General features: G+C 41.4%; 1 protein-coding gene across 1 annotated transcript in view; it reads right to left on the bottom strand.

Annotated features, from left to right (window-relative positions):
* DNAH5 (dynein axonemal heavy chain 5) overlaps positions 1–27,544 on the bottom strand; it is a 282,567-nt gene that overhangs the window by 118,532 nt on the left and 136,491 nt on the right. Inside the window, 10 exon segments of the mRNA XM_023239471.2 lie at positions 5,396–5,549; positions 7,761–7,868; positions 8,710–8,844; positions 12,261–12,455; positions 12,788–12,975; positions 13,590–13,768; positions 15,957–16,129; positions 17,734–17,958; positions 18,714–18,926; positions 22,516–22,672. Coding sequence (XP_023095239.2) covers positions 5,396–5,549; positions 7,761–7,868; positions 8,710–8,844; positions 12,261–12,455; positions 12,788–12,975; positions 13,590–13,768; positions 15,957–16,129; positions 17,734–17,958; positions 18,714–18,926; positions 22,516–22,672 — 1,727 coding nt within the window.

Below are 27,544 nucleotides of genomic sequence, written 5' to 3'. Positions count from 1 at the left end.
TTTCTGATTCTGTGTCTCCCTCTCTCTCTACCCCTCCCCCGTTCATGCTCTGTCTCTCTCTGTCCCAAAAATAAATAAACGTTGAATAAAAAAATTTTAAAAAAAAAGGTCTTTGACTCTTTCACACCCTAAAACTACTCCTAAATAAGCTAGATTCTCCTAAATAAGCAGAAAAGTGAAAAATAAGGTTTAAAGTATAAGCTGATAAAAATCGATGCTGAAACATTACATACTGTGCGAAAGGTTGACAAACACAGGCAAACATACATAATAACTATGCACATTGAAAAAGGTGTTAAAACCCACTAAAACCCATTTAGAAAATTAGACCATAGTTCTCTTCTTTTTTAATCACAAAAAGACTCGGGGTAATTATTTGCAGTATTTTACAACGTTGAAGGGAAACTGCATCACAACTCAGCTTCTTCAATAAATGATATCCATAAGACTAGCAAAACTATATCTTTTACCTAAAGGCCAGCAAGCTCTTAAAGAGTATGACAGTATTAGGGTGTCTAGGTGGCTCAGTCAGTTAAGTGTCCAACTCTTGGTTTCAGCTCAGGTCATGATCTCGCGGTTTGTGGTTTCGAGCCCTGCGACGGGCTCTGTGCTGCAGACTGATTGGGATTGTCTGTCTCCCTTTCTCTCTGCCCCCTTCCCTGCTCACTCTCTCTCTCTTTCTCAAAATAAATAAATAAACATTTTTTTAAAGACTATGATAGTATCATAAGTAAAAATGACTTGATCTGCTGCCCATATAAGAAAAACTATCAAAAATGATTTCATTATGGGGGCGCCTGGGTGGCTGAGTGGGTTAAACGTCAGACTTCGGCTCAGGTCATGATCTCATGGTTCAAGCCTCACGTCGGGCTCTGTGCTGACAGCTCAGAGCCTGGAGTCTGCTTCGGATTCCGTGTCTCCCTCTATCTCTGCCCCTCCCTGGCTCATGTGTGTGCTCTCTCACTCTCTCTCAAAAATAAATAAACATTAAAAAGATTTTTTTTAATTATTTCATTATGGTAGTACGTAGAATTCTATCATTTCAATTTTAAATACCATAACATTTTGGTACAGAATTATTGAGTCACTATGTTATATGCCTGAAACCAATGTAACATTGTATGTCAACTACACTTGCATAATATTTTTTTAATTTATGACCAAAAAAATGAAATACCAAAACATGTTTATAAGATGACTACAAGAAAAAAATGCTTTACTTTCAAAAGGTTGGTTAAACTAATTCCTCCTTTTATTATTATTTTTTAATGAAATCCATGTTAGGTAACATATCGTATAATAATGATTTCAGGAATAGAATTTAGGGATTCATCACTTACATACAACACCCAGTGCTCATCCCAACAAGTGTCCTCCTTAATGGCCATCACCCATCTAGCCCATCCCCCCACCCAACACCCCGCCAGCAACCCTCAGTTTGTACTCTATATTTAAGAGTCTCTTATGGTGTGTCTCCCTCTCTGTTTTTATCTTATTTTTGCTTCCCTTCCTTTACGTTAATCTGTTTTGTTTCTTATTGCCACATATGAGTGAAATCATATATGTCTTTCTCTGACTGACTTATTTTGCCTAGCATAATACACTCGAGTTCCATTCACATTATCACAAGTGACAAGATTTCATTCTTTTTCATCGCCAAGTAAATATTCTATTGTGTATATATACCACGTCCTCTTTATCCATTTGTCAGTCAATGGACATTTCAGATCTTTCCATACTTTTGCTATTGTCAATAGTGCTGCTATAAACATTGGGGTGAATGTGCCCCTTCAAAACAGCACACCTGCATCCTTTGGATAAAGACCTAGTAGTGCAATTGCTGGGTCATAGGGTAGCTCTGTTTTTAATTTTTTGACGAACCTCCATACTGTTTTCCATTCCCACCATTCCTCTTCTCTACATCCTCGCCAACATCTATTGTTGCCTGAGTTGTTCATTTTAGCCATTCTGACTGGTGTGAGGGTGTATCTTGTTGTGGTTTTGATTTGCATTTCCCTGATGAGTGATGTTGAGCATCTTTTCATGTGTCTGTTCGCCATCTGGATCTCTTCTTTGGAAAAGTGTCTATTCATGTCTTTTGTCCATTTTTCACTGGATTACTTACTTTTTACGTGTTGAGTTTGATAAGTTCTTTATAACCCTTTATCTGATATGTCATTTGCAAACATCTCCCATTCCATCGGTTGCCTTTTAGTTTTGCTGACTTAAACCGAATCCTCTTAATTCTCTTCCTAGGCATTTCTTGACTGTCCTGATCACTCCACCTTCATGGATTCTGCCCCTAGAGTAGGTACACTTTCTTGCTGCTGCCTCTTTATGGACTCCAGACCATCCCTCCTGTCCCGTGGCCTATTCTCCACATGGCCACAGGATGGTCTTCTACACACAGCGTTGATCATACCACTCCCCAGCCCAATGGCTTCCCATCACCTGCAAAATAAAATCTAAGTACTTAGCATAACTTACAAAGCTCTATTGCACTAATTTGAATGCCCCCTAAAAGGAAAGCCTCAAACAAGGATACGGGTATGGGGAGTTTGAAGTCAGGGGAAAGAGAGAATGAAACAGAAAATGAGAGAAATCCAAGAATGGGCTCATTTGGGAGGTGGCCACAGATGTAGTGTCCCTCTAATGGACATGAGGAGGTAGGACACTTGCCTTCAACCCAACTTCTGCCACTGTTTGAGGGTATGGCTGCCTCAAGGGCATTAATGCCCACTCTCTTCCAGGCTGAACCAGTTCCCTAGATTCTAGGAAAGTCATAATGCTGAAAAACTGGGAGGCACCCCTGGCACTTGTGGGAGAAACTGACCAACAGCTGCACCTGTACCAGGACAGGGTCAAAGGGGTGTGGTGGTGGGCACCAGGAGCACGTACTATATATACCTTCTCACCTTCCCCACTCCCACCCCCACACACAGACTACCTTTTATCCACACCAGTGCACTTTCTGGGCATGCCATGCTCTCTGGAATCTCTCCTATCTGCACAGGCTCTTTGTTCTGCTAAGAATGCCTTGCATCCATCTGCTACTCAACCCTCAATCTTCAGCTGAAGTGGCACCTGCTCTGTAAGCCTTCCTAGAATTCCTTAGATAGGTTTCTGATCTCCTTTGCCTGCTCACAGCATAACTGTCCAAATCTTCTCAAAGCGATTCCATGTTGACTAATAACTGTCTGGGTTATCCCGCTCCTTGAAGGCCTTTGGTTTTCACGCCTGCTTCCCCACTTCTGCTACAGAACCTAGCAGAACCTCACGTACAGAACATTAAAGATATGTGATAAATAAATACATGATGAATAAGGAAACAGATATACATGGGTCTAGTATAAGTTCAATGCAATTACCTTCTCAATCTTTGGGATAATTAGTGTTTTCGGCATTAGACAATGTTTTGCTTAAGATAACGAATGTTTGCCCTACATATGAAAACCAAGAACAGGTTAATCGACAGCAAGTAGTCTAATGATTAATTCATCTTTGCAAAGAACTTCTCCAAAACCAGCGATGCCATATGGATTACATAATTTAGACATATTATACATAATGTATCACTATTGTTTAATATTTAGTACTCATTTTGTTCAACTCACTTTACCAGGTGCATTTGTAGTTTATTGTTAACAGAAGGCAGCTACACAACAACAACAAAAGTATTATTGAGCATAATTTGAGAGAACACATCATTTTAAAGCTATATAAAAATCCCCAAACAGAGTCTCAACAGTACATGAAAACCGCACGGTAAGTCTTGCAGGTGTGTGCTCTCAGTTTTGGCAAAGGTAAGTGAGAGCTGAGAGCACAATTCTGTCTCAGTGTGAACACCCCGTGCTGGAGTCTTAACGTACAGAACTCACTTTGCCCCCTAGCTGAGGGCACCGAGACTAAACCCAACACGTGCAGGTCCCTAGAGCAAACACAGAGCAGTCTCCACCGCCACAACTCAGCATCAGTGCACTGGAGTTTCATGAGCGGACTGGAAACCCAGCCAGGCACCTTTTCCCCATGGGACCATGTGTGATGCAATCCATCGGCTGAAGTTCTGTGAAATTTTGGGACTCAAATCTGCCATGGCTCAGAGCTGCCTACACAGTACTTTTAGAATGGGAAACATCAATGTCCAATCAGAAAATACAGGGATAGTCACATAGTCACATAGTGGCAATGCCCATAATCTTTGGATGACCTTGGGCTAGGTAGGGACTTAGATATAAGGCTAAGGGAGATCTAGGAATTAAAGGCATCTCTTGAACTTCACCAGAAAAATATCTGATTCTTGGGAAATTAGTTCACGATTAGGATGATTTGGGAGTTGAAATTGAAATTATTTTTTTTAATTTACTGAGAGGTAGCACATCGTATTAACTCATTGGGAAGTACCATGTTATAATGGGAAACGTCCGGGTTTTTCATTAGTGGGCCCTGACCTTACTGTCTTCACAACCTGTAGCATTTCTGAACTTGAAGCTCGACATTTTTGAACAAAATGGGGATGGTCAGAGCCACATCTCAAGATCATGGTGAAAATTAAATGACATAACATAAGTAAAACACATAACACAGTACATAAAGTCACTGTTTAAAATTTGTTTTCATACAGCATTATTCATAGAAGCTAAGATACGGAAATGATGTAAATGCCCATTAATAAGAGAAAGAATTCAGGAAATGTGACATATATATATATAATTCAACCACACGCAAGAAGGACATCCTGCCATTTGCAATGACATGACGACACGGATGAACCTCGAGAATGTCATGCTAAATGAAGTCAGTCACACAGGGAAAGATAAATCCTGTATGGTATCATTTATGTATGGAATCTAAAAAAAAAAAAGCAAACCCTGGAAAACAGATTGTAGAATGGTGGTTACCAGGGGTTAAGGTGTAGGGAAATGGGAGAGATATTGGACAAAGAGTACAAACTTCCAGTTAAAAGATTCACAAGGACGAGGATCTGACATACATTGTAGCATAACGTACATATAGCATCATGAGCATAGCCAATTACACTGTATCATATAATTGAACAAGTTGCTAGATGAGTGGATCTTAAATGTTCTCACCACAAAAAAGAAATGGAAAGTAACTATGTGACGAGATGGGGGTCAAAGCTAATGGTGGTAATCATTCTGCAACATACAATTGCTTCAAATCAATACACTGTACACATGAAACTTATACAATACTATATGTCAGTTATATCTCAATAAAGCTGCAAAGAAGTTTTCCCCTCCAGTTCATTATTATAATACACTATCTCTAAGATGTGCCCAATAATCAGTAGAGCATGTCCCTCTTGGAGCATCCAAATGTGTCACAGTGATTTAAACGTGTTGCCCGGAGCAACACAGCTTGACCACCCCCTTACCTGTCATGGCTTTCATCAAGGTGTGGATACAAGTGGTCTTCCCCGCTCCACTGGGCCCCAGGGTCATCATTCCGTGTCGCACTCTCTGTGTCTCAAACAGCTGGATAACTTTCAGTTTCCAAGGAGGATGGTTAATTAAACCAGCTTCTTCAACCTGAAAACATAAACAAAGCCCCACACTGGGCCACATCGACAGCAATCTGGACCTTCCACTGTGCTCAAACTAAGCACAGACATTGAGGAGGGGGACAGAGGAAAGATAGTTACTATTTAACGGGCATGGAGTTTCAGTTCGGGGAGGTGAAAAAAGTGTTGAACATGGGTGGTGACGATGTTTTGCACAATAATGTGAAATGTACTTAACGCCACTTAACAGTATACTTAAAAATGATTAAAATGCTAAATTTTAAATTATATATTTTACCACAATGAACAATATATTGCTGGGGTGCCTGGCAGGCCCAGTCAGTGGAGCATGTGACTTTTTATCTCAGGGTTATAAGTTTGAGCCCCATGTGTGGCGTGGAGTTTACTTAAAATAAAAAATTTTTATATATATGGCATAAAAAATATATATATATATACACAATTGCGTATATATATATACATATATATATATATATATATATATACATATACATACACACACACACAAAGACCATAGGTTGAATATTCAAACTGTTATCCCAAGGCAATAAGAAACCTCTGCATTTGCCTTTGGGAATTGAATACATTTCTATTAATACATCCTTGAATATATGTCTTAGGAGCAACTTAAGAATAAAGACTCATGTATCAAAATGTATTTTAAATGTTTAATTTAAAAGGTGATATTTAGGGGCGCCTGGGTGGCGCAGTCGGTTAAGCATCCGACTTCAGCCAGGTCACGATCTCGCGGTCCGTGAGTTCGAGCCCCGCGTCGGGCTCTGGGCTGATGGCTCAGAGCCTGGAGCCTGTTTCCGATTCTGTGTCTCCCTTTCTCTCTGCCCCTCCCCCGTTCATGCTCTGTCTCTCTCTGTCCCAAAAATAAATAAACGTTGAAAAAAAAAAAAAGGTGATATTCAATAACTGGAAAAGTTGGTAGCACACCAAGTTGACTGAAATTCCATCTAAAACTCAAACTGTCTATAAATCTACTGAGTTTTTATCTGTCAAACACACACATGAAAGTTATTCTGCCAAACACTAGTCTAAGATCAATATTCATAATAACACTACAAGATTAGTACTGTCACTATCTTTCTTTTACAGAGAAGGAAACTGAGGCACAGAGAAGCCAAGCAATTTACCCAAGATTGTTACTTGTAAAGTTACAGAGGGCAAATCCGAACCCAAGAAACTAAGCTCCATGGTCCATGCTCTTAACCATCATGCTATGCTTCACCCCACTACAAATGATGTTTTTATTTTTATTTAAATAATTGTCGGATAATAATCACATGTCATTTCATGCTATGTGTATCCTCTTCAGATTTTTCATATGCTACAAATTACGCTGTTAGTCACCTTATACATTACTTTATACTAAGCTTTTTAGACAATTCAGCCATAGGATGATAATTCATTTGCAAAACGAATTATCACTCTTACCTGATCAGATTAAGATTTTTGTATCTTGATTTTTAAAAGGAAAATATCCATTAAGTACTGCCGTATTTGATTTTTGTTAACAAATATCTTAAACTGAAATGTACTTTATAAATGTGAGCCAATCACTATTTCTATAAAACTTTTCTTCCCCCAAACTCTTCTTTGCAGGAAAGTAACCTGTGGCACAAGGTTTACATGACTCGTCTTCATTCCTAGGAAAACTAGAAAAACGTACAGCTGCACCAAGTCTCATAGGAAATCCAGGCACCTAATGCCTCACATAACATGGCAGATCCCCAGAGCCTGAGGAAGAAATCACAGGTGATCCTAGGCCTGGGGGAAAAGAATGACAGTTGAGGAGCCACGTGAGATCACTGCGAGTGACACTTCAGGGCGGGAGTCCAGAGATCAAAGCCATGTGGAAGCACCAGGGCCACAGACAAAGCCAAGTCGAGGAAGGCTCGCCAGCCAGCTGAGCCCCACTCGTCCCGCTCACTCATCATACTTCATTTCAGAATCTGGTGTGGAATGGTTTCCATCCATCGTGGGCCCACTAACATGTGGCCAACCAGATGTGCTTGTGGGACAGCAGGAGACTGTCTGGCTGGAGAAGCTCTGTCAGTGGCGTGTAACAGCCTCCCCTAAAACAGTAGCCATCATCTTGGGTGTTGTTCTTGAAACCCACGGATCTGCAATACATCAGCTGCACCTGACACCCACGAAATTCAGATGAAAGAGACACGGACAGAGCTGGATGTCCTTAGAGATACATTACCTGCCTACTAATCGCCATTTCCAGTTCAGGGTAACCTGCTTTGTCCAGAAGAATATTTGGGAAGAGATCTTCAATCAAACTCAAAAATAAGGGTTCATCTTCATCAATCTAAGAGAGAAAAGAAAGAGAAACTGGACCAACTATTTTGGCACAATCATAACAATGCACAGATAAACTGAAAATGCTGAACATACCAAATTATTTTATGATAATAAGTAAAATGTCACCTTCATTGAAGTTGAAGAATATGTTCCTCGTGTTTCCCATAAATTAAAAATTATTTTAGAAAAGAAAGGGAGAGGAAAAGGGAGGAAGAAGAGAAGAAAATGAAGGAAGAGATGAAAGAAAAGAAAATAGTGCCCATATGACAACCTCTCCATAAAATAATAATCAGTTCGGGGAATTACCACCTAACCTACAATTTCTAATTGAAATTTTAAAAATAATAATTGAAATAAGAGATAGTAACAAATTCATGAATTGGAATTTGCTCCACCCTTTTATTTTGAAAAAAAATATACCATCTGTCACCCTATACATAGATTCACTGACACTGAACAATTGATTTTCAGTCTCACCTATGAAATGAGAGAGTGTGAAATTACACACTTGTTAAATTTACATATAACTTCCTGCTGGGTTCTACAGACTTTAAAGAAAGTGAGATTTTAGCTCTAAAACCCAAAAGTATTTCAAGGTATTTGGAAACTTAACATGTGGATTTTTAAAAATCCATTTGAATTCTATCGAAATAGGCATATGTTAGACTAGATATGAGTTACCACAAAAGCAACGTCTGAAAAAGTCTAAAGTTAGGCTCTCCAGCACTTTGGCTGATTATTAAGCATTTTAAATGAGTATTTTAAATAAATATTTCTAAATCTCATTTGTGCTTAGTTAGCTGAACTGATATCTAAGTTGGTGGAACATTTCCATCTGTGAATCTTACTAGTTTAGAAAGATTCATGTCTCGCAGAACACGCATGACGATTGTTGATTCCGTATCCGTGGGGTTGGCTCTTTTTGCGGCTCCCAGCGTTCGCAGAACTGACAGAATGTTCCGCAGACCAAAATCATAATGTACCTGAAGAATGTGAGGTACAGTGGGCTTATTTTCAATATTAACTTGTGCATGAAAACGATACAAACTTGACAAAATACCTCTTCACAATAACGAATAAATGCTAATTTTCCTTTAGAAAAAAATTGTAGTTAGTGAAGCAATAAATTTTTATCAGTATGTATTTTTAGAGCAAACTGAGAATATCCAAAAGAGTTCTCTCATGGACAATCACTAATTTAAGCCCTTAGATCAGAGCTAATAAATGTATCTTGACGGGGAGAATTTCCTCTTAAGAGTATACACGTCTCCCTGAGCCTCTTCTTAATCAGTCATCCATAGGAAAATGTCCTCATATCTCTAAAGCTAAAACTCTGAACCAGGAATGCGTGTATATATACATACACACACACACTGATAGGCAAAAAGACAGGTTTTAAGAAGGAAGAAAAGTAGTCCTATTCTAGGATTACCTAGAGCGGGGAAAAATAAGAAAGCCAAGCCCCAGCTTTGTTATTCCCTTGATATATACCTGTAAAAGCTCAAATCATAACAAATTTTATCACCTATAAAGTGAATAATTAAAAACTGATTATCTAACCACTATGGAAAACAGTATGCCAGTTGCTCAAAAAATTGAAAATAGAACCACCATAGGATCCAGAAACCCCTCTTTTGAGTATATATCCAAATAATTGAAAGCAGGATCTCAAAGAGGCAGTTGCACACCCATAATGACAGCAACTGTATTCACAACAGCCAAGAGACAGAAGCAACCCAAATGTCCACCTTCAGATGAACAGGAAAATGAAAATGAGGCATCCTTTCTTCAGTCATAAAAAGGAAGCAAATCCTGCCATATCCTACACCACAGGTAAACCGAGAGGACATTATGCTAAGCAAAATAACCCAGTCAAAAAAGACAAATGCTCACAATCCCATTTACATGAGGTGTCTAAAGTAGGAAGATGCATGGAAACAAGTAGGCTGTTGGTCATCAGGGGCTGAGAGAGCAGCAAGAGAAGAATTTCTATTTAATGGGTACAGAGTTTTGCAAGATGAAAACGTTACGGACATCAGTTTCATAGCATTGTAAGTATCCTGAATACTGCTGAACTGTACATTTACGAACGGTGAAGATGGCAAATTTAACGTTATATATGCTTTACCACATAGAAAAAAAAAACAATTAGGGGCTAAGGTAACTGGGAGCAGTACGCCTCACTTCAGACAAATCATTTGGAGGATGGAGCACATAAAAATATTTGGACTGAGTTCCTGCCTTCAAGGAGTTTAAATTCTAATAGAGGTAAAAAGGTAAAAAATATGAGCAAACTCGCTAAAAAGTGACCATGACTTGAAAGTGCTGATGTGTGGAATTAAGGAAAATTTCTCAGAGCTGGACTCAGTTAAATCTGTGGGCATGAAGTGAGACTCGTAGAATGTTCACCCAGAGATCAGCACGGGGCCAACTGTTTTGGGCACGTTGGCTCATTTCATGACAACGACCTGTGAGCAGGGCTGTGGGCATGAAGAAAAGTGGAAACGAAATAGTAGAGAAGAAGGAGACAGGGGTCAGTGATGTGGGAGTTTTCTACATGCAAGAAACAGCATGGAAAAATATTTCTTTGACAGAAGAAGAAAGGAGAATGGGTGAGTAAAGGCTTCAATAAGCAGAAGAAACAAAGAGCATTTTCAGTGGGAAAGTAATTTAATTGAGCTTGGGGGTATAAAAAAATAATCTAGAGTCAAAGAAGTTTGGAATGGAGACTAGAGTAGAGAGGAACCAAAGTATTGTATATGTTAAGAGATTTTATTTGTGTTACAGTTTTATGTTTATTGCAGTGTATTATTATTTAGTGTATTCTTTCAGTAATTTTTATATGTCCCAGAAATTTGTGGGATGATCCCCACCTCCTGGTGTCTGTGTCCTTGCATAATCTTTTCCCTTTGAGTGTGGTAGGAGCTAGGCTTGTTTTAACCAATATAATACAGCAACGATGACTGGCCATATGTGATTTCTGTGTATGTGTTCATGTGGTCACATTACATAAGATGTGTGATGGTTAATTTTATGTGACAGTTTGACTGGGTCACAAGATGCCCAGAGAGCTGATTAAAGTTATTTGTGGGTGTGTCTCCAAAGAAGTTTCTGGAAGAGATTAGCATTTGAACTGGTAGACTGAGTAAAGAAGATGGCCCTCCCCATGTAAGAGTGCACCATTCAAGTGCTGAGGACCCCAGTAGAACAAAAAGGTGGAAAGAAAGGATGGATTTGCTCGCTCTGCCCTACTGCTAGGCTGGGATATCAACCACTGCTGTCCTCAATGCTCCTAGTTGTCTGGCCTTCAGACTTGGACTAGAATCTATACCATCAACCCTTCAAACTACACCATCAGCTGGTCTCCAGCTTACAGACAACAGATCATGAAATTTCTCTACCTCCATAACTGTGAGCCAATACCTTATAATAAATTTCCTTACAGGTATATACACATATATCCTATTGGTTCTGTTTCTTTGGAGAGTCCTAATACAAGACCATAGCACTCATCTTGCCAGAACCTTTTTCCCTTGCTGACTTTAAGAAGGCAAGTGGCCACGTTGGGGGATCCCATGTGGCAAAGAATGGCATTCAGCCTGCAGGAACTGAGGTGGCCTTCTCCAGCTGACAGCCAGCAAGAAACAGAATCCCTGAGTCTTTCAACCTCAAGTAACAGAATTCTGCCAACAACCTGAGTGAGCTTAGAAGTAAATCCTTCTCCAAACAGGGAGCCAAGACCTCGTTACCCTCTAAGTAGAGGATCCAGCCAAGATGTACCAGGACTCCTGACCTACAGAAACCATGAAACAATAAATTGTGTATTGTTTTAAACCAGTAAGTTGGTGGAGCCGTTGTCACACAGCAACAGATAACACAAAACTAACACAAAAGTAATACATGATTAATCTCATGCCTCTTAACTGCAAAGCTGCATGATGTCAGAACCTGCAACGCTAAACAGTACAGAAAACTTAGCAAAGAAGTTACCATAGATAAAATAGACAATTGGCAAAGCTTGGCCCAATATGTGGAAGATATTGGAAGTAAGAGGAGTAAATGATTGAGAGGTTCCTGAAAACCATGAGGACGCACAACACATATTATGATTAATGTACAGGTGGGATAAAGAGCAAGTATTAATATTTATAATTCTTTGGCTCTTAAATCAGTTCAGATAGTACTCATCTCATTTTTATGCTGTAAATATTAATTTACTTAAATGTACTTCAGGAAACTACGCGTATAGAATTGATTTCATAACGATACAACTTTGTACTTTGTATCCGTAAGGTAATCTGTCAACAACCCCAGTCTACAATTTTTCGAAATGAGCAAATCTCACTGAATAGAAAAACTAAGTATGCATAAGTCCAGAGAGACTTTCAGAACATCACACCTGCTTAGAAAGCTGCTCCTCACACAGCTTGTAGAGAGTATAAAACTTCCTGGCCAAAACGACGTTGTCAACGAAGCCACAACTAGCCAACTTCACCCTGATGATAATCTGTCGGTCGGGCACCATCATGGCCACGGAGCGGAAGTTAATCTTCAAGTTTTCAGGAAGCTCCTGCCGTCCAGCATAGCCAGGATTCTGTGCAGAAAACAAGACCCACAGATGAATGACACAGTCTTGGGGCAACACACACACATTAGCACGGCACTAAAAGATTCATTGTGTCCACACAACAAATCTGGACTGACAACCGAAGAACTCATTTACATATCTCACTCTCCTTTTAACTGGAGAGACTACATCACAAGTTATTAACATGAGCTTTGTTTAACACCAAAGGCCTTCACACAGCAGTTAAAATCACTGTCGCAATTTCCATTAGTGAAAAATAAGTGACCTAAGACGAGGGAAATGCATGAAAGCCGTGAGATGAAGGCTGAAATTCAGCAGCTCTTCTTGTGGTTCCTTACCATGGTCAGGAAAAGTCCAAATTCAGGGTTCATAGTCACATTATCTCCATCGGTAAAAATAAAAGACTTTTTGCGCTCCTTTTTACATGTCAGAATAATGGAAATTTGCTGGGCTGCCACTGACAGAACTGGTAAATCGATACGGTTAAATTCATCAAAACAACCCCAGGATCCAGACTGTGCTAATCCTTCGAAGGGAAATTAAATAGAAAATCCAATTAGTATATAATTTCGGAAAGCCAAGGAAAAGAGCATTTTGCAGCTGCCAAGACAAGCCAGAGATAAGTCTGTTCAAAAATAAACTTGAACAAATAGATTATGCATAAAGTGCCCCCGAAATAACTCACAATATGGCGCTCTATCTGTAAACAGCCAACCTGCAGGGATAAAGGAACATTACAATGGCAAGTGATGTTGACATTTGATCCACACAAGAGTGGTTAAGATTTGGATTTTCCAAAAAGTTGTACAAAGTTGAAAAATGACACTGAAATACAGCCAGTTGTTGAAAAATAAACCTTTTTTTTTAACGTTTATTTATTATTGAAAGACAGACACAAAGCATGAGCAGGGGAGGGGCAGAGAGAGGGGGAGGACACAGCATCCAAAGTGGGTTCCAGGCTCTGAGCTTTCAGCACAGAGCCCAATGCGGGGCTCGAACTCACAGACCGCGAGATCATGACCTGAGCCGAAGTTGGATGCTTTACCGACTGAGCCACACAGATGCCCCCCAAAATAAATCTTAACCAGATAGTCTACCTTAGCTTTAAATTTCTCATCAAATAAAAAATATAACCCTCACCTTTAAAAATCCGTCCAAGTCCTCGGAAATCCATCTGGTCGGAACAATTGAAAACCACGACGTACTTCCCGAGACATCGACCCATATCTTTCGTAGTTTCTGTTTTTCCTGTTCCTGCGGGTCCAGTGGGAGCTCCTCCCATGCTCATTCCCAGAGCTTGAGCCAACGTGATATAACACCTGGAGGAATAGAGACATCACTAGAACCATGCCCCCCGGCACCTAGATGACACTTCTGGGACATCACAGTAAAATGAACTGCGCACAAGACTTAAAAATGGAAAATTTAAGCCACTGTCCCTACATAGCATTTCCAAAACTGCACCCTAATATACACTTTCCTTATGGATATTTGTTAAGGAAAAAGGAGGGGCTGGCCTATGGTTAACTCAGTTTGAAAACTCTTAAAAAGGTTCAACAGGCTTTCTCATGACAACGTACAGCGTGAGATTCTCCAAGTGTGAAAAAATAGTACACAGCATTTCCAAAACTTACTTGGCAACATTTTTCACAGAAATCTACCAACATCTAGAGAATAGTGTTCTATGAAACAGATTGGGAACCATTAGATCAATTCCCTTCTGGGAATCTAAGAGTCAATAATTTGATGTACTTGGGTACAAATGATCACATGAGACAAATCACACATTGCTAAATAATCATATCTTCAATCTATTTCTGGGAGTGCCTACTGTACCTTGCACATACCTTCTATTATCTCTTATCACATGATATTAACAAATAAAAGACTCTGATGAGGAAATACAAGAGTGCCTGGGAAGGAAAAAACTACCCTGATAACTCACTGATGAATCACTCAATTCTCCAGCATCACCCAGTGCTGTCAAAGTGATGAATCTACAAAGTGATGAAGTTGAGGGCTTTCCTACAGCGAACTCTATAAAGAATTCACCTGGACTTGAAAAAAACTTCAAAGGAAATAAAGTGATAGTCCAGTGTGAAAGGTGGGAATAAACAGCAAGCACACCAACCAGACGGTCCTCCAGAGTCTGTATTTCATTGGAAGTGGGTTCCTAAAAAGGCAAGTAAATGACTTAGCCGTGAATGTATATGGAGCCTGGAAAGGGAGAGGACAATACAGGAGGACGCCCAAGCTCACTTTGATTTTGCCTTTTAAAATTTTTTTTTTCAACATTTATTTTCTGGACAGAAAGAGACAGAGCATGAACGGGGGAGGGGCAGAGAGAGAGGGAGACACAGAATCGGAAACAGGCTCCAGGCTCTGAGCCATCAGCCCAGAGCCCGACGCGGGGCTCGAACTCACGGACCGCGAGATCGTGACCTGGCTGAAGTCGGAGGCTTAACCGACTGCGCCACCCAGGCGCCCCTTCTTTTTTTTTTAATATTTATTTATTTTTGAGAGAGAGAGAGAGAGAGAGAAAGAGAGACAGAGTGCAAGTGGGGGGAAGGACACAGAGAATCGGAGACAGAATCTGAATCGGGCTCCAGGCTCCGAGCTGCCAGCACAGAGCCCGACACCAGTCTCGAATTTACAAACCATGAGATCATGACCTGGGCCAAAGTTGGACACTTAACTGACTGAGCCACCCAGGAGCCCCTGGTGTGACAGTATTTGTCATCTAATAGCCCAGAAGTTCATTCCATGAAAATAAATGATATTCACCATCAGCTTCTACTGAGGCCAAATTCTGCTTTTAACACTCAGCCATTTTGTCCAAAATAAGTAGGCAGCACATCCCTGAACAGAGCACATATGCAATTAGTTGATGCCACAAAGTTCAAAGTGGACTAAGTGAGTCACAGAATATGAGCTGCGCAACGACTCTTGGAGACAGACTGGCTCATCTTACAGATGAGGAAACTGAGTCTAGGGAAAGCGCAAGGTGCCTCTGGCTAACACAGTTGCTATGTAACAGGCAGAAGACAACAGAGAACTCCAGGTGTCCTGGCCACTGTCCTCCCCATCACTTTCCACCTGTATTGATACTCAATTTCTTTCCTGCTAGGAAACCATCTTAATCATCTCTAATAACAGCAGGTGCCACCGTCCCCAGTGCAACCCTCAAGGCCAACTGTGATTTGCACCTATTGACACGGCAGTTAATTCCTTTTCTTGCCCCGCTGATGTCCACTGAGGTCGTTTAAACTTAGCCTCCCTAAGACTGAAGGCAAAGGAAGCAAAGCGTTTCAGTCACAAAAACCCAAATCCCATGCAAAGACCCATGGGTAAAGCTAAAGATACCGTATTTCAAAGACTTTGGTATAAAAGAGCCTATAAACCCTAAAGAGACATGAGGCAGAAATCTCCTGAGTGACTCAGGAGGATAAAAATGTAGGGGAGTGGGTGGAGGGAAAGAGGTTGTGGGATCACAGAACCTTCCATCACCTGTCTGTGAGTGGAGTTATAACAAGCCTGTCAGTGCAGCCTAAAAATTCATTTTGGTATATGAAAGCCACATCTGTGATGTGGATCATCATCTTGTCGGAATCTTCGTTAAAATAAAATCTGCACTGTTTCAGCCACTCGAAGTCTGTAGGGCTCTTGATATGCATGTGGCACTGAAACGCAAAAGGGAGATGTTAGAGTTGAGATGAGAACCACCTATATTAAATATGCACATTAGCATTCACGTAGATCATAATGGGATGTAAGACAAGCCAGCTGGTTTGGAGATATCAACTACATCACCATCCAACCCATTCATTGACTGATCGGCAAAAAGGACACTTGAGAAGATACAGGAATGGGAAAATTCAAGAGGAACCCCTAGTTGTGCCCACCAATGTAAACAGCATGACACATTTTAATAGATATTCACTTCTCAAATTGCACCCTTAAATGCCCCAAACCACAGCCCTAACCATAAAGTACAACCCATGAAAAATGTTTTGGCATACAAAGACAGAATCAAACGATCTCATTAGGAAAAAGGCATCTCTTGTGATTATGACAAAGTATAATGTTGGGTTTTTTTTTTTTCAACGTTTTTTATTTATTTTTGGGACAGAGAGAGACAGAGCATGAACGGGGGAGGGGCAGAGAGAGAGGGAGACACGGAATCGGAAACAGGCTCCAGGCTCTGAGCCATCAGCCCAGAGCCCGACGCGGGGCTCGAACTCCCGGACCGCGAGATCGTGACCTGGCTGAAGTCGGACGCTTAACCGACTGCGCCACCCAGGCGCCCCGATGTTGGGGTTTTTTAATCCATTTGTTATCCTTCCTAGGATTTGCGGCGGGCCAAAATTTCTAACATCCAAATGGCAGGTTATTGACCAGTAACGCTTTTGTCTGAATTTTGTAACCAAAATGTTAAGCCATTTTCATCATTTTTCTTGGATAAATAACAAATCTAAAATTATCCCGGGCCCTTTATTTCTCAGAGAGGCAAACAGTGTGCTTCACTATTAAGAGAGATTAGACCACAAGAGCTTCAATAAGCTGTCCTTCTCTCCGTTACGTCACAACCGATTGTTTATAATCTTTTTCACATAAGGGGGTGAGACACGATCCGGAAAGTTATCATGAAAATAAGGGCTTTTTGCCTCTTATCTAATGTTCTATTTTGTAGCAGAGGACAAATTTCATTTCTTTTCACATTTCCTATTTTCTATAACTACTAAACTGCCTTTGCTACTCTGTTTTCTCTTGAAAGGCAAGAATCTGCATGGCCTCTGGATGTCACCAGCCATATGAGGAAAGGCCATTTGCAATCAATGACATAAAATGTAGGGAAACTTGTTAAAGATGTGACTTATCCAAAAGCCTCCAAGGAAGCATGAACCAATTCTTCTAGCAGTGTTCCTTGTCATTTCCATAGCAAGAGACTGGTAATCTTTAATAACCAACAGGAACACAAGACCAATGAAAGCTTTTTTCAGGATGTTCCATGGCAGTTTAGCTTCCAAACTGGTCACGTAAAGAATCTAAAATAAAGTCTAATTGGTCAATAACATCTTAACAAGAGATCATCAAAATATGACTGAAATTTTGGTTTAAAGACTGAAAAAAAAAATCTGACAAACAAGTTCTCATCAGGAAGATGACCCTTTGCCTGAATCTAACCTTTCCTTTGAATTCATTCAAACTAATCCCAGAGGGTAAACACGGATAGTGCCCAGTGTTTGCTTTTCTATAGATGCCATAGTATTTATAAAGCATTTACCAGGTCATCAAAGATATCCCTTTGGTGCACATGGATAGTAATCAAAGTCTCATATTTAACTCGTTCCGTGGAACTCAGATCCTTCGTCGTGATGCCTATCAATGTATTCAACAGCTCCAGAAAAGACTGATTGGTTTTCTGCATGATTTTTTTATCAAACTTGGCATTTCTGAGGGCTTCTTCTGAATCCCGTGTCCATATCATTTGAATTCCTAATAATCCAACCTTACGGAAACAAAAAAAGGCTTTATGAGTGCGTGTGACATATTAATATATTTAAATAGAAATTACAATATAGTGAATGATGGTGATTATTATGCAAATGTAAGGACATCCTTGATTATTTCAACTTGATTCATTGTTTGGAAACCGATGGAAACTCTAGTCATAATGTTCCCTGACAGTTACACATATACAGCCTCATGATGTGTCCACAATTTTTTCCTTGTAATTTTAAATCATTTATTGTTTAAGTCATATTTCTCCCTAGATAGATTTTAAATTACTGGAAGGGAAAGGACATGGCTTAAACCTGTTTTTCTCAAGCTAGCAGGGTTTACATGTGGTAGGTACCCACAAAATCTTTATTGATCATAATGGTTAAGAGAACATCGGTTTTTACATTTTAACACTAAAATACATTTCTCATCTTTCTGGCTAAGCATACGCTCAGTACTTTGTTATGATTTATTTACTAAAAAGATTCAGCAGGAAAAAGAAAAACCTTTTAGGTTAAAGAAAATATAAAGAAAATGTATCTATAAAACATGTGTAAGATGTTATTTATATTTATACATATGTATATAACCAAATAATCTGTAGCTGAAACCTTCAAGCTTATCTATATTAAGAAATCCTTAAGAAAATCTTAATACTGGTCCAGAGTTAAATTATAGTCAGTTGTGTAGTTTACAATAGGCAGTGTACGAGATCTAGTATGACTATTCTGTAAAAAATATTTTCCAATTTAATACACTGACCTGAGCAGGGAAGGAAGAAAGAAATTCAATCAGCTGGAAACCTGTTTCTTGAATATTTGCAGCTGCCTGGCGAATCACAAGATGTAATGAGGACTGAGATTCCTCCAAGAGAGAATTAAGCCAAACTTCCACATTGCCCTCTGCCATCACAGGTTTATCCAAGTCAACCGTCTCACCCTCTCGAGAGGAGATTGACAGAATTCGATCATAGATCTACAATAGAAGCCAAAACAGAAATGAAAAAAAAAAGCTATATTCACATAAAGAATGAATTCCTCCACTGCCCTCTTGTCAGTGTTATCCTTCCTGAAGGAAGGTAAGCTATAGATTATAAGAGGCAAAATATGATTCAAAATCAATTTCAAGCCAAAAAAAAAAAAAAGTCACCCATGAAATCAAAAAGGGAATACTTTCGAACTGAGATAAATCAATTCCAAATAATCTACACCTGAAAGGCAAAAACTTACTTCCTAACAGAAATACTCAACATAAATGGGATGATCGAAACAAGTCTAGTTTCCGCCAATGAAATGGGACACTGTAAGCGCCTGTCATCCACACCACAAGCTTATCGAGTCAACATTAGCAACGACCAGGCCAATATGATCAATGCAAACGCCTTTCCAGGTAATTCCAAGTCTGTACTAATTGTCCTCTTTACAGGAGCTCCTGGTGGCACATAACGTTTTCTTTTTCTTTTTTTTTTTAATGTTTTTTTTTTGTTTTTGTTTTTGTTTTGAGAGACAGAGAGAGGAAGAGAGAGGCAGAGAGAGGGGGAAACAGAGGATCTGAGGGTGGGCTCTGCGCTGACAGCATGGAACTCAGTGCAAGTGTTTGAACTCACGAACCATGAGATCATGACCTCAGCTGAAGTTGGACGCTTCACCAACTGAGCCACCCAGGTGCCCCGATGTTTTCTAATTCAAATCCAGCTCCTAGTCTGGTCTTCTCACCTCAGTTTCCATGCAGCATGGCATCATGAGGATAGCATGCTATTTGCTAAAATACAGGTTCAAATGGTGCTCTGCCATTCATTGACCATGCGATGGTGGAGGACACATCTCTGAGACTAAATTTCTGGCTCATAACTAGTCATTAAAACCTACGCCTGTGCTGCTTCCCTACTCACTTCACAGGCTGTTCATAGCATACAATAAAATAAGGCAAATGATCAAGTACAAATTTGTTGCATTCTTGTTCTTTAATAAGTGGGATACTGTTTCCTTGGGCTCCAGTGTAGTACCGTATCAATGAATCCTGTGTCATAGACAGAAGTGGTCTACCAAGAAGCTAATGAGACAGAAGTTCCACAGCCTGTCACTTCCACGGGCCCTTTCCAAGTCCTGACTAGAGTTGTAGATTTATAATTTCACAGGAGTGAGGACCTACAAAAACCGGATCTGCCCCTGGTTGTAGAAATGTTATAGCAAGAGAAAACAGCAAAAAAGCGATGCTATTTAAGAAGTAATTGCTATGAATAGCGGCTAAAAATGAGGACGTTTAATTGATCCCACTGGGCAATGAGACCGTGAGAAGCTGCACTCTAGAACCGTTCAGTCCTAGTGCAGAAGGATATAAGAAAAGCATCGGGAAGAACTTCCTGTGTAATTCAGTGCCTCTTTCAACCCACACATCCAGTAGGTCTACAAGAAACAATGGTTTTGACCCACTGAATCCATACTGCCTTCCCTTCCTCTCTCCCCATTCGCCTTCAACAAGGCTTTGTTGTAGCACCTCAGCCTTTTCCATCCTGACTGGGTTCCATGCCTCCTTCTATTTCACCTCCTACACTGAGCCAGAGAATCTTTCTGAAACACAACTGGGTCACCGCCCTGCGTAAAACCCTCCTGCACCTTCTGTCATGTTCAGGATGAAGTAGAATTCTGTAGTGTGATACACTTGGCCGTTTGGAGTCTGATCCCATGTCTCCTTCTTCCCCTTCTCCCTTTGCTCATCACTGCCCATCAGGGTTAAAATGTGTATCCCCGGGGTGCCTGGGTGGCTCAGTCAGTTAAGCGTGTGACTTCAGCTCAGGTCACGATCTCGAGGCTCATGAGTTGAAGCCCTGCTTCAGGCTCTGTGCTGACAGCTCAGAGCTTGGAGCCTGCTTCAGATTCTGTGTCCCTCTCTGTCTCTGCTCCTTGCCCATTCATGCTCTGTCTCGCTGTCTCAAAATAAATAAATGTTAATTTTTTTAATTAAAAAAAATGCATACCCCCAAAATACATGTTGAAGTCCTAAGCCCAGAACCTGTGAATGGAACCTTATTTGGAAATCGGGTCTTTGTAGCGTCATCAAGTTACGATGAAGGTGGACCCTAATCCAATAACTGGTGTTTTTATAAGAAGCAAATCTAGACAGAGAGACACAGACACACAGGGCAAATATCATGTGAAGATAAAAGCAGATATCAACGTGACATGGGTATAAGCCAAGGAACATCCAGGGTTGCCAACTGCCACCAGAAACTAGGAGAAAGGCGCAGAACGAACTCTCCTTCAGAGCCTCCAGCAGGAACCAAGTCTGCTGGCATCGTAGTTCAGACTTCTAGCCTCCAGAAAGGTGAGAGAAGAAATTTCTGCTGTCAATCCAGAGCAGCCATAGGAAACCGACCCAACCCCTCACGTAGCCACACTCCTGACACCCGAGGCTGCCCACACTTTTCAGACCCTTGCACCTGCCCTTGCTTCTGACTGGATCATGCACCCCTTTCTCCACCTGCCTGGGTAGATTGCACTTGCCTTCAGATTATCAGTTCAAGTACCATACTGTCCCGCAGGGAGCCTTCCCTGACACCCCTTATACCAGGCTAAGGCTCCCTGACAGCATCCCCATGTTATTTGTGCATAACACTGGCACAGCAAGTCAAGAATTACCAACCGTTAAATGGCCAGATTTCTCATGAATGTTGCACGGCATAAAAACAACTTCGGTGTACTGATAAATTCTTCCTTGGAGCCCCAGGACTAGCACCATGCCTGACACACAGCCCCGGGCACGAACTTAAACGAATGGCTTTTGATCGCGTCCAAAGTAATCACTCCACCGCGGCACCAGCTGCACTCTAGAAACACCCCACCCGAGTGCGGATCCCAGAGGTCTCTGATTCTCGAGTTCAGCACAACACCTGGCACATGGAAGTTGCTCCCCAAGAGCATGCCAGGATGAATAAGGGAATGGCACTGAGGGTTTCCGGGAAGCCCCGGAGGACGACCGAACACACTGTCAAACTGGAAGGGCCTCCTTCCCAGGGAATTTGGGGTGAAGCGATGGATCAGGCAGTATCTTCTCGCAGCCGTGAAACGCAACCTCTCTTACGTTGAACGCCTTCTCTTGGGTCCCCCACAACTACATGACCCTAGAAACTTGTAAGGAGTGTTTCAAAAAAAAAAAAAAAGGCTTCAATCAAGCATGACGAGCACCAGGGAAGACGATCATGCCAAATACTTCTGAAACCTGATTAAAACAATCAAATCACTACGGCAATTCTGCTTCGTCAAGGGACTATTTTCTGAGCGATTGGTTTCTTTGTTTCGTTGAATTTCGCAACAGCTAACTTGGCATGTAAAACCATGAATGCTACATACGATGCATCCCTAATCATATTTACACTGTTCTTCAAATTTACACTTTGGATAGCAAGAAATCACAAAATTCTGAAGGCACATTGGGCCCAAAAGTTTGTTTTTAATCACTAGCTGGGAGTAAACCTATGCAAACACAGCATCAGAGAGCGATTGTACAAAGACAAGGGAAGTTTAAGATACGGCAATTGCCGGCCAGCAGTTAGAATTAGGCAAACCTTTTCATGGAACTTGACAGTTTTGATGTTGTCAAACACGTTCAGCAAATGGGCTTGTATCGTGTGTGTGTCTGATGCCTGCCCCAGGATCTCCAGAAGGGCGGGGTCCGAGACAAAGAAGAAGCGAGGAAAGCAAAGACGTTTTTTCTCCAAGTACCTAAGTGGAGAGGAAAAGAGAGGCTTTATAAACACACAAAGCAGGCCTTTCTAGAAATAAACTCATCGGGACGGCGAGAGGGGGAAGGATTGTGAGACAACCAAATTTTCCCACACACTGTTCGATGTTTTTGTTCTGTGGTTCTTACTAATCTTGCCTAGTAGCATTCCGTATTTGGATGAGAAACAAATATTTTTTCCAGAACTGATAGGAGAGTTTCTTCATCTTTCACGAGTGTAATGCACACCCTTGAAGTAATCTGGAAAAGCTTGTACTTTCTTGGTGGAGGACGGGAGCGATCACACTCGGAGTTTTGGAGGGGGTGGGGGGGTGGTCTTGTTGCAAGCACAGTGCTGTGTCAGCTGAAGGGTGCATCTCATTCTTGGAATTGTATCTTAAAGAATGCAATGAATCCATTACCGAAGCAGAAGGCAAAATCTATCTCTGAATAAACTGCGTGAAGGGGCCCTGGCACAATTCTCTGCCTCCAGGAATTACTGAAACCCAGAGAATTTTCAACTGTGCTTTTGTTTCTGTATTTTGTTTCTATATTTGCTTTACTTCATGGTGTTTCTTTGTGTGACGGATATATTTTTCCTGTTATTTTTTTTAACGTTTAATTTTGAGAGACAGATAGAGCACGAGCGGGGGAGGGGCAGAGAGAGGAGGAGACACAGAATCCGAAGCAGGCTCCGGGCTCTGAGCTGTCAGCACAGAGCCCAACACGGGGCTTGAACTCATGAACTGTGAGAGCATGACCTGAGCCAAAGTCGGACGCTTAACCGAGTCACCCAGGCACCCCTGTTATTTTCATATTAATACCTCTGTACCTTCATTTTCTTGCGTCCTTCGATATACTTACTATAGTTTTCATTGTAACTTGTTTTTGAAACCTTACCAGAAATCCTTTTCAAGTGCTGTCTGTCTGAAAAATTTCTATTCCTTCCTCGCCACGTGTATTATTATTTGTTTCCTGTGTAAAATCATGAGGGAAATATTCTTATTTCACAGAAGCAGATTCTCTTCATAGGAGGGTAGGGTTTTTACCAAGGACAGTGCGGACCAGAAGCTGGAGCCAGCTGGTGCCCTTGAGGGCATGCAAGGGGGACACTTGGCTGCCCATATTTAGTCAACTGCTGGACTTCTGTTTTGGTGAATGGTGTGCCCAGCTTGAGGGCAAGAGCTAAATTCCTTAAGACAGAAGACAGGACTTTCTTCAGAGGCTGAAAGAGGCAAAGAAAGGAAGCAAACAGAAGGATACACTATGCTACAAGAGGTGCTCCGGGTGCTGGACGAGCTTTCTGTATGTGGTGTAATCTTTCTCCTGAGCTCTCATGGAACAATCAGTAAAATACACACTACAAACTATTGCTTTTGGCAATTCGGATTTATTCACTTTGGGCACGTGAAAAGGCACAAAATCTGGCCTCAAAGAGGGGGCAGGACAACGCTGCCCAAAGAGTCTCTGTTTACGTCCCCCTCATTTTCTTAAACTCTTGCTTTTATGCTCGTGTTTGTTTGGGTTTTTTGAACATTTACTTACTTTTGAGAGAGGGAGAGACAGAGCATGACTGGGAAAGGGGCAGAGAGACACGGAGACAGAATCCGAAGCAGGCTCCGGGCTCTGTGCTGACGCAGGGCTCGAACTCACACACCTGGAGATCACGACCTGAGCCGAAGTCAGATGCTTAACCGACTGAGCCGCCCATGCGCCCCTGTGCTCATAGTGTTTTATGTTGTTTGTTTTTAGCTTTTTATTTTCCTTACTTTAAATAGGCTAGTTTTATTTTAAATATCCCAATCCATCTTATTTGTAGAAGCTTGATCTTTATTCTTTATTGAGAAAAGAATTCCTTATTCCTTGTTCTTTTTTTTAATGTGTATTTATTTATTTTGAGAGAGAAAGAGGGTGTGATCAGGGGAGAGGCAGAGAGAGGGACACACAGAATCTGAAGCAGGCTCCAGGCTCTGAGCTGTCAGCACAGAGCCCAACACAGGGCTTGAACTCACCAACTACAAGGTCATAACCTGAGCTGAAGTCAAACGCTTAATCGACTGATCAAATTTTTTAAATGCTTATTTATTTTGAGAAGAGATAACACAAGGGGGGGAGGGGCAGAGAGAGAGAGAGAGAGAGAGAAAACACCAAGCAGGCTCCAAAGTGTCAGCACAGAGCTGCACACAGGGTTCGATCTCACAAACCGTGAGATCACCACCTGACTTGAAATCAAGATTTGGACGCCTAACCGAATGAGACACCCAGGCGCCCCTCACATTTTTCTTTAAATTCTAGTTAGCTAACATTCAGTGCAATATTGGTTTCAGGAGTAGAATTCAGTGATTCATCACTTACATACAACACCCAGGGCTCATTATAACAAGTGCCCTCCTCAGGACCCATCACCCATCTAGCCCATCCCCCATCCACCTCCCTCCATCAACCCTGTTTGTTCTCTATCTTTAAGAATCTCTTACGGTTTATTTCCCTCTCTCTTCTTTCTTTTTTATAAAAATTCTTCTTTTGTCAAATGTCCTTCAACAGTTACTTGACTTGATTCAATAATTTTATGAAACATATCAAATCATTCATACCTGAAAACCTATTTTTCTAAAAAGTTATTTTGAAGGATTTGCTTGCAAATGGTTTTGCTTTAAAGTTAACATTTAAAGGGTGCTTTACCGATGCTTTAATTGCCTATGATCTTCGTGATTAATAATGTCTTCACAGGACAATTTTCTAAAGGAAAAGTATTAGCATAGGCCCATGGCATAAGCTATTGGGATGCCCATCACCTAGATTAAACTTGCAAATATTTGCCAAGGAAAATCTCAGCCCTAGTTCCACCTCCTACTGAACCTGCCTCCACATGTAGTGGGGTAGACATCCATCTAGGCATGGTCTTGTTTAGGCTCTTCAACTTTCCTAAAAGCATGCCAACTTCATCACCCTCCCAGCTGAACACCAAAGTCTATGGGTTTGTCTTTAACCAGCAGCGCCAATGGTCTATCACCTAGATTCTTGTCAGGGCTTAACATCCCTCACATTTCACACTGCCCCAGATCCTCTATTAACTTGGATAAACCAGTGATATTCATGAAGGAGTTCCTGAAGAGTGTGCAGGCAGCCCATCGCAACTTCCCTGGATCAAGCCATTCGATCATAATGTCTCCCACTTGACTCACACTGGGGTAAAGCAAGTAGGTGAGGATTCTGCTGAGTGTTCCCATTATAGAGAATGCACAATAGAGTATCGTCCAAGGTGTCAATTTAAAACAAACAAACAAAAAAAATGTTGTTTTCCCGAGCAACAGGAACCTTTCATTTTATGCATCGTATGAATGCTATACCTAATCGTACATCACTCTTTCCTTTGTCCCTGGGAAAAAAGCCTTTGGCCTCTGAATCTGAGGTCCATTTATAGCTTCTTTTTGAGACAAGTTTACCATCTTTGGTTTTTATCCTTTCCTTTCACCTTAATTTTCTCATTACTTTATTATTTTCCAGCAGCCACCTCGAAAGCCACTTAACCAGCCAAGCATAAGTAAGTAAGCCCCCTCCCTTACATGTTACCATACAGGTGTTTCTTCTGTTTTCAGCTCAGTCACGTTTTTGGTTCAAGTTTAAGCAACACCTCTACTTGCTTCACAGAGATCCTTCCAAAGTGCCATTTGAGGCTCAGAATTTTAACCCCCACCCGTGACTCTGAGCACAGCCTGGCTTAGGTGCCCTGGGTTGCTCAGTGCACAAGACAGCTGCCTAGTCACAGGTGGTGTTATAGGTACTGTTGTAGGTCGTGAGAACATGGGGGGGTTGGTATGGGGAGGGGGCATCCATCTCCCAGAGTTAGCCAAGGAGACATCATCACTTAGTTGGAGTTAAAAGCTCAGGATATGTGGCATGGCAGAGTCAATGTACATCTCAGCACAATTAGCATTCCTGATGCTGCTCCCACTCGTGACTACAGATGATCGTGACAGGGAATTTTATGTGTCAACTTGGCTGGGCCACGGTACCCACGTATCTGGTCAAACTTTGTTCCAGATGTTTCTGTGAAGGTTTTCATTTTAAAGTTTACTTACTTATTTTGAGAGAGACAGAGAGAGGGTGAGCAGGGGAGGGGCAGAAAGAGAGAGGAAGAGAGAGAAGTCCAAGCAGGCTCCATGCTGCCAGCTGCAGAGCCTGACACGGGGCTCGAACCCACGAACCGTGAGATCATGACCTGAGCCAAAACCAAGAGTCAGATGCTTAACCGACTGAGCCACCAGGCACCCCAGTGTAAAGGTATTTTTAGCTAAGATTAACATTTAATCGGAAGACTTTGAATAAAGCAGATTATCCTGCATAATGTGGGTGGGCCTCAACCAATCAGGCAAAAGCCTAAAGAAAAAAAGACTGACAGCCCCTAGAAGAAGGAATTCTGCCAGCAGACCGCCTTTGGGCTTTAACTGAAGCAGGTCATCCCTGTGTCTCCAGGCTGCCAGCCTTCCCTGTAGATTTGAACTTGCCAGTCTCCTCCATCACATCTCTCTCCCTCAGTCTCTCTCTCTCTTCTTCTCTCTCTCTCTCTCTCCACCCCCAACCATGTGTATACACACCCTACTGATTCTATTTCTCTAGAGAACTCTGACCAGTACATAACCAACAGTTTATCCTAAATTTCTCCATACATACTGACTATTCTAAGATTGAAGGGGGGAAATTTAGGGACACCTGGGTAGCTCAGCCAATTAAGTGTCCAACTCTTGATTGTAGCACAGGTCATGATCCCGGGGTCAGGGTATCCAGCCCCGTGCCAGGATCTGTGCTGAATGTGGAGCTTGCTGGGATTCCCACCACCCCCCCCCCCGCCCCTCTCCCCTGCTCATGCTCTC

This window comes from Felis catus, chromosome A1 (assembly GCF_018350175.1).
Source record: "Felis catus isolate Fca126 chromosome A1, F.catus_Fca126_mat1.0, whole genome shotgun sequence".
NCBI classification, from domain to species: domain Eukaryota; kingdom Metazoa; phylum Chordata; class Mammalia; order Carnivora; family Felidae; genus Felis; species Felis catus.
The sequence above is the reverse complement of the archived record's forward strand: the minus strand, read 5'-3'. Positions and strand labels throughout refer to the sequence as shown.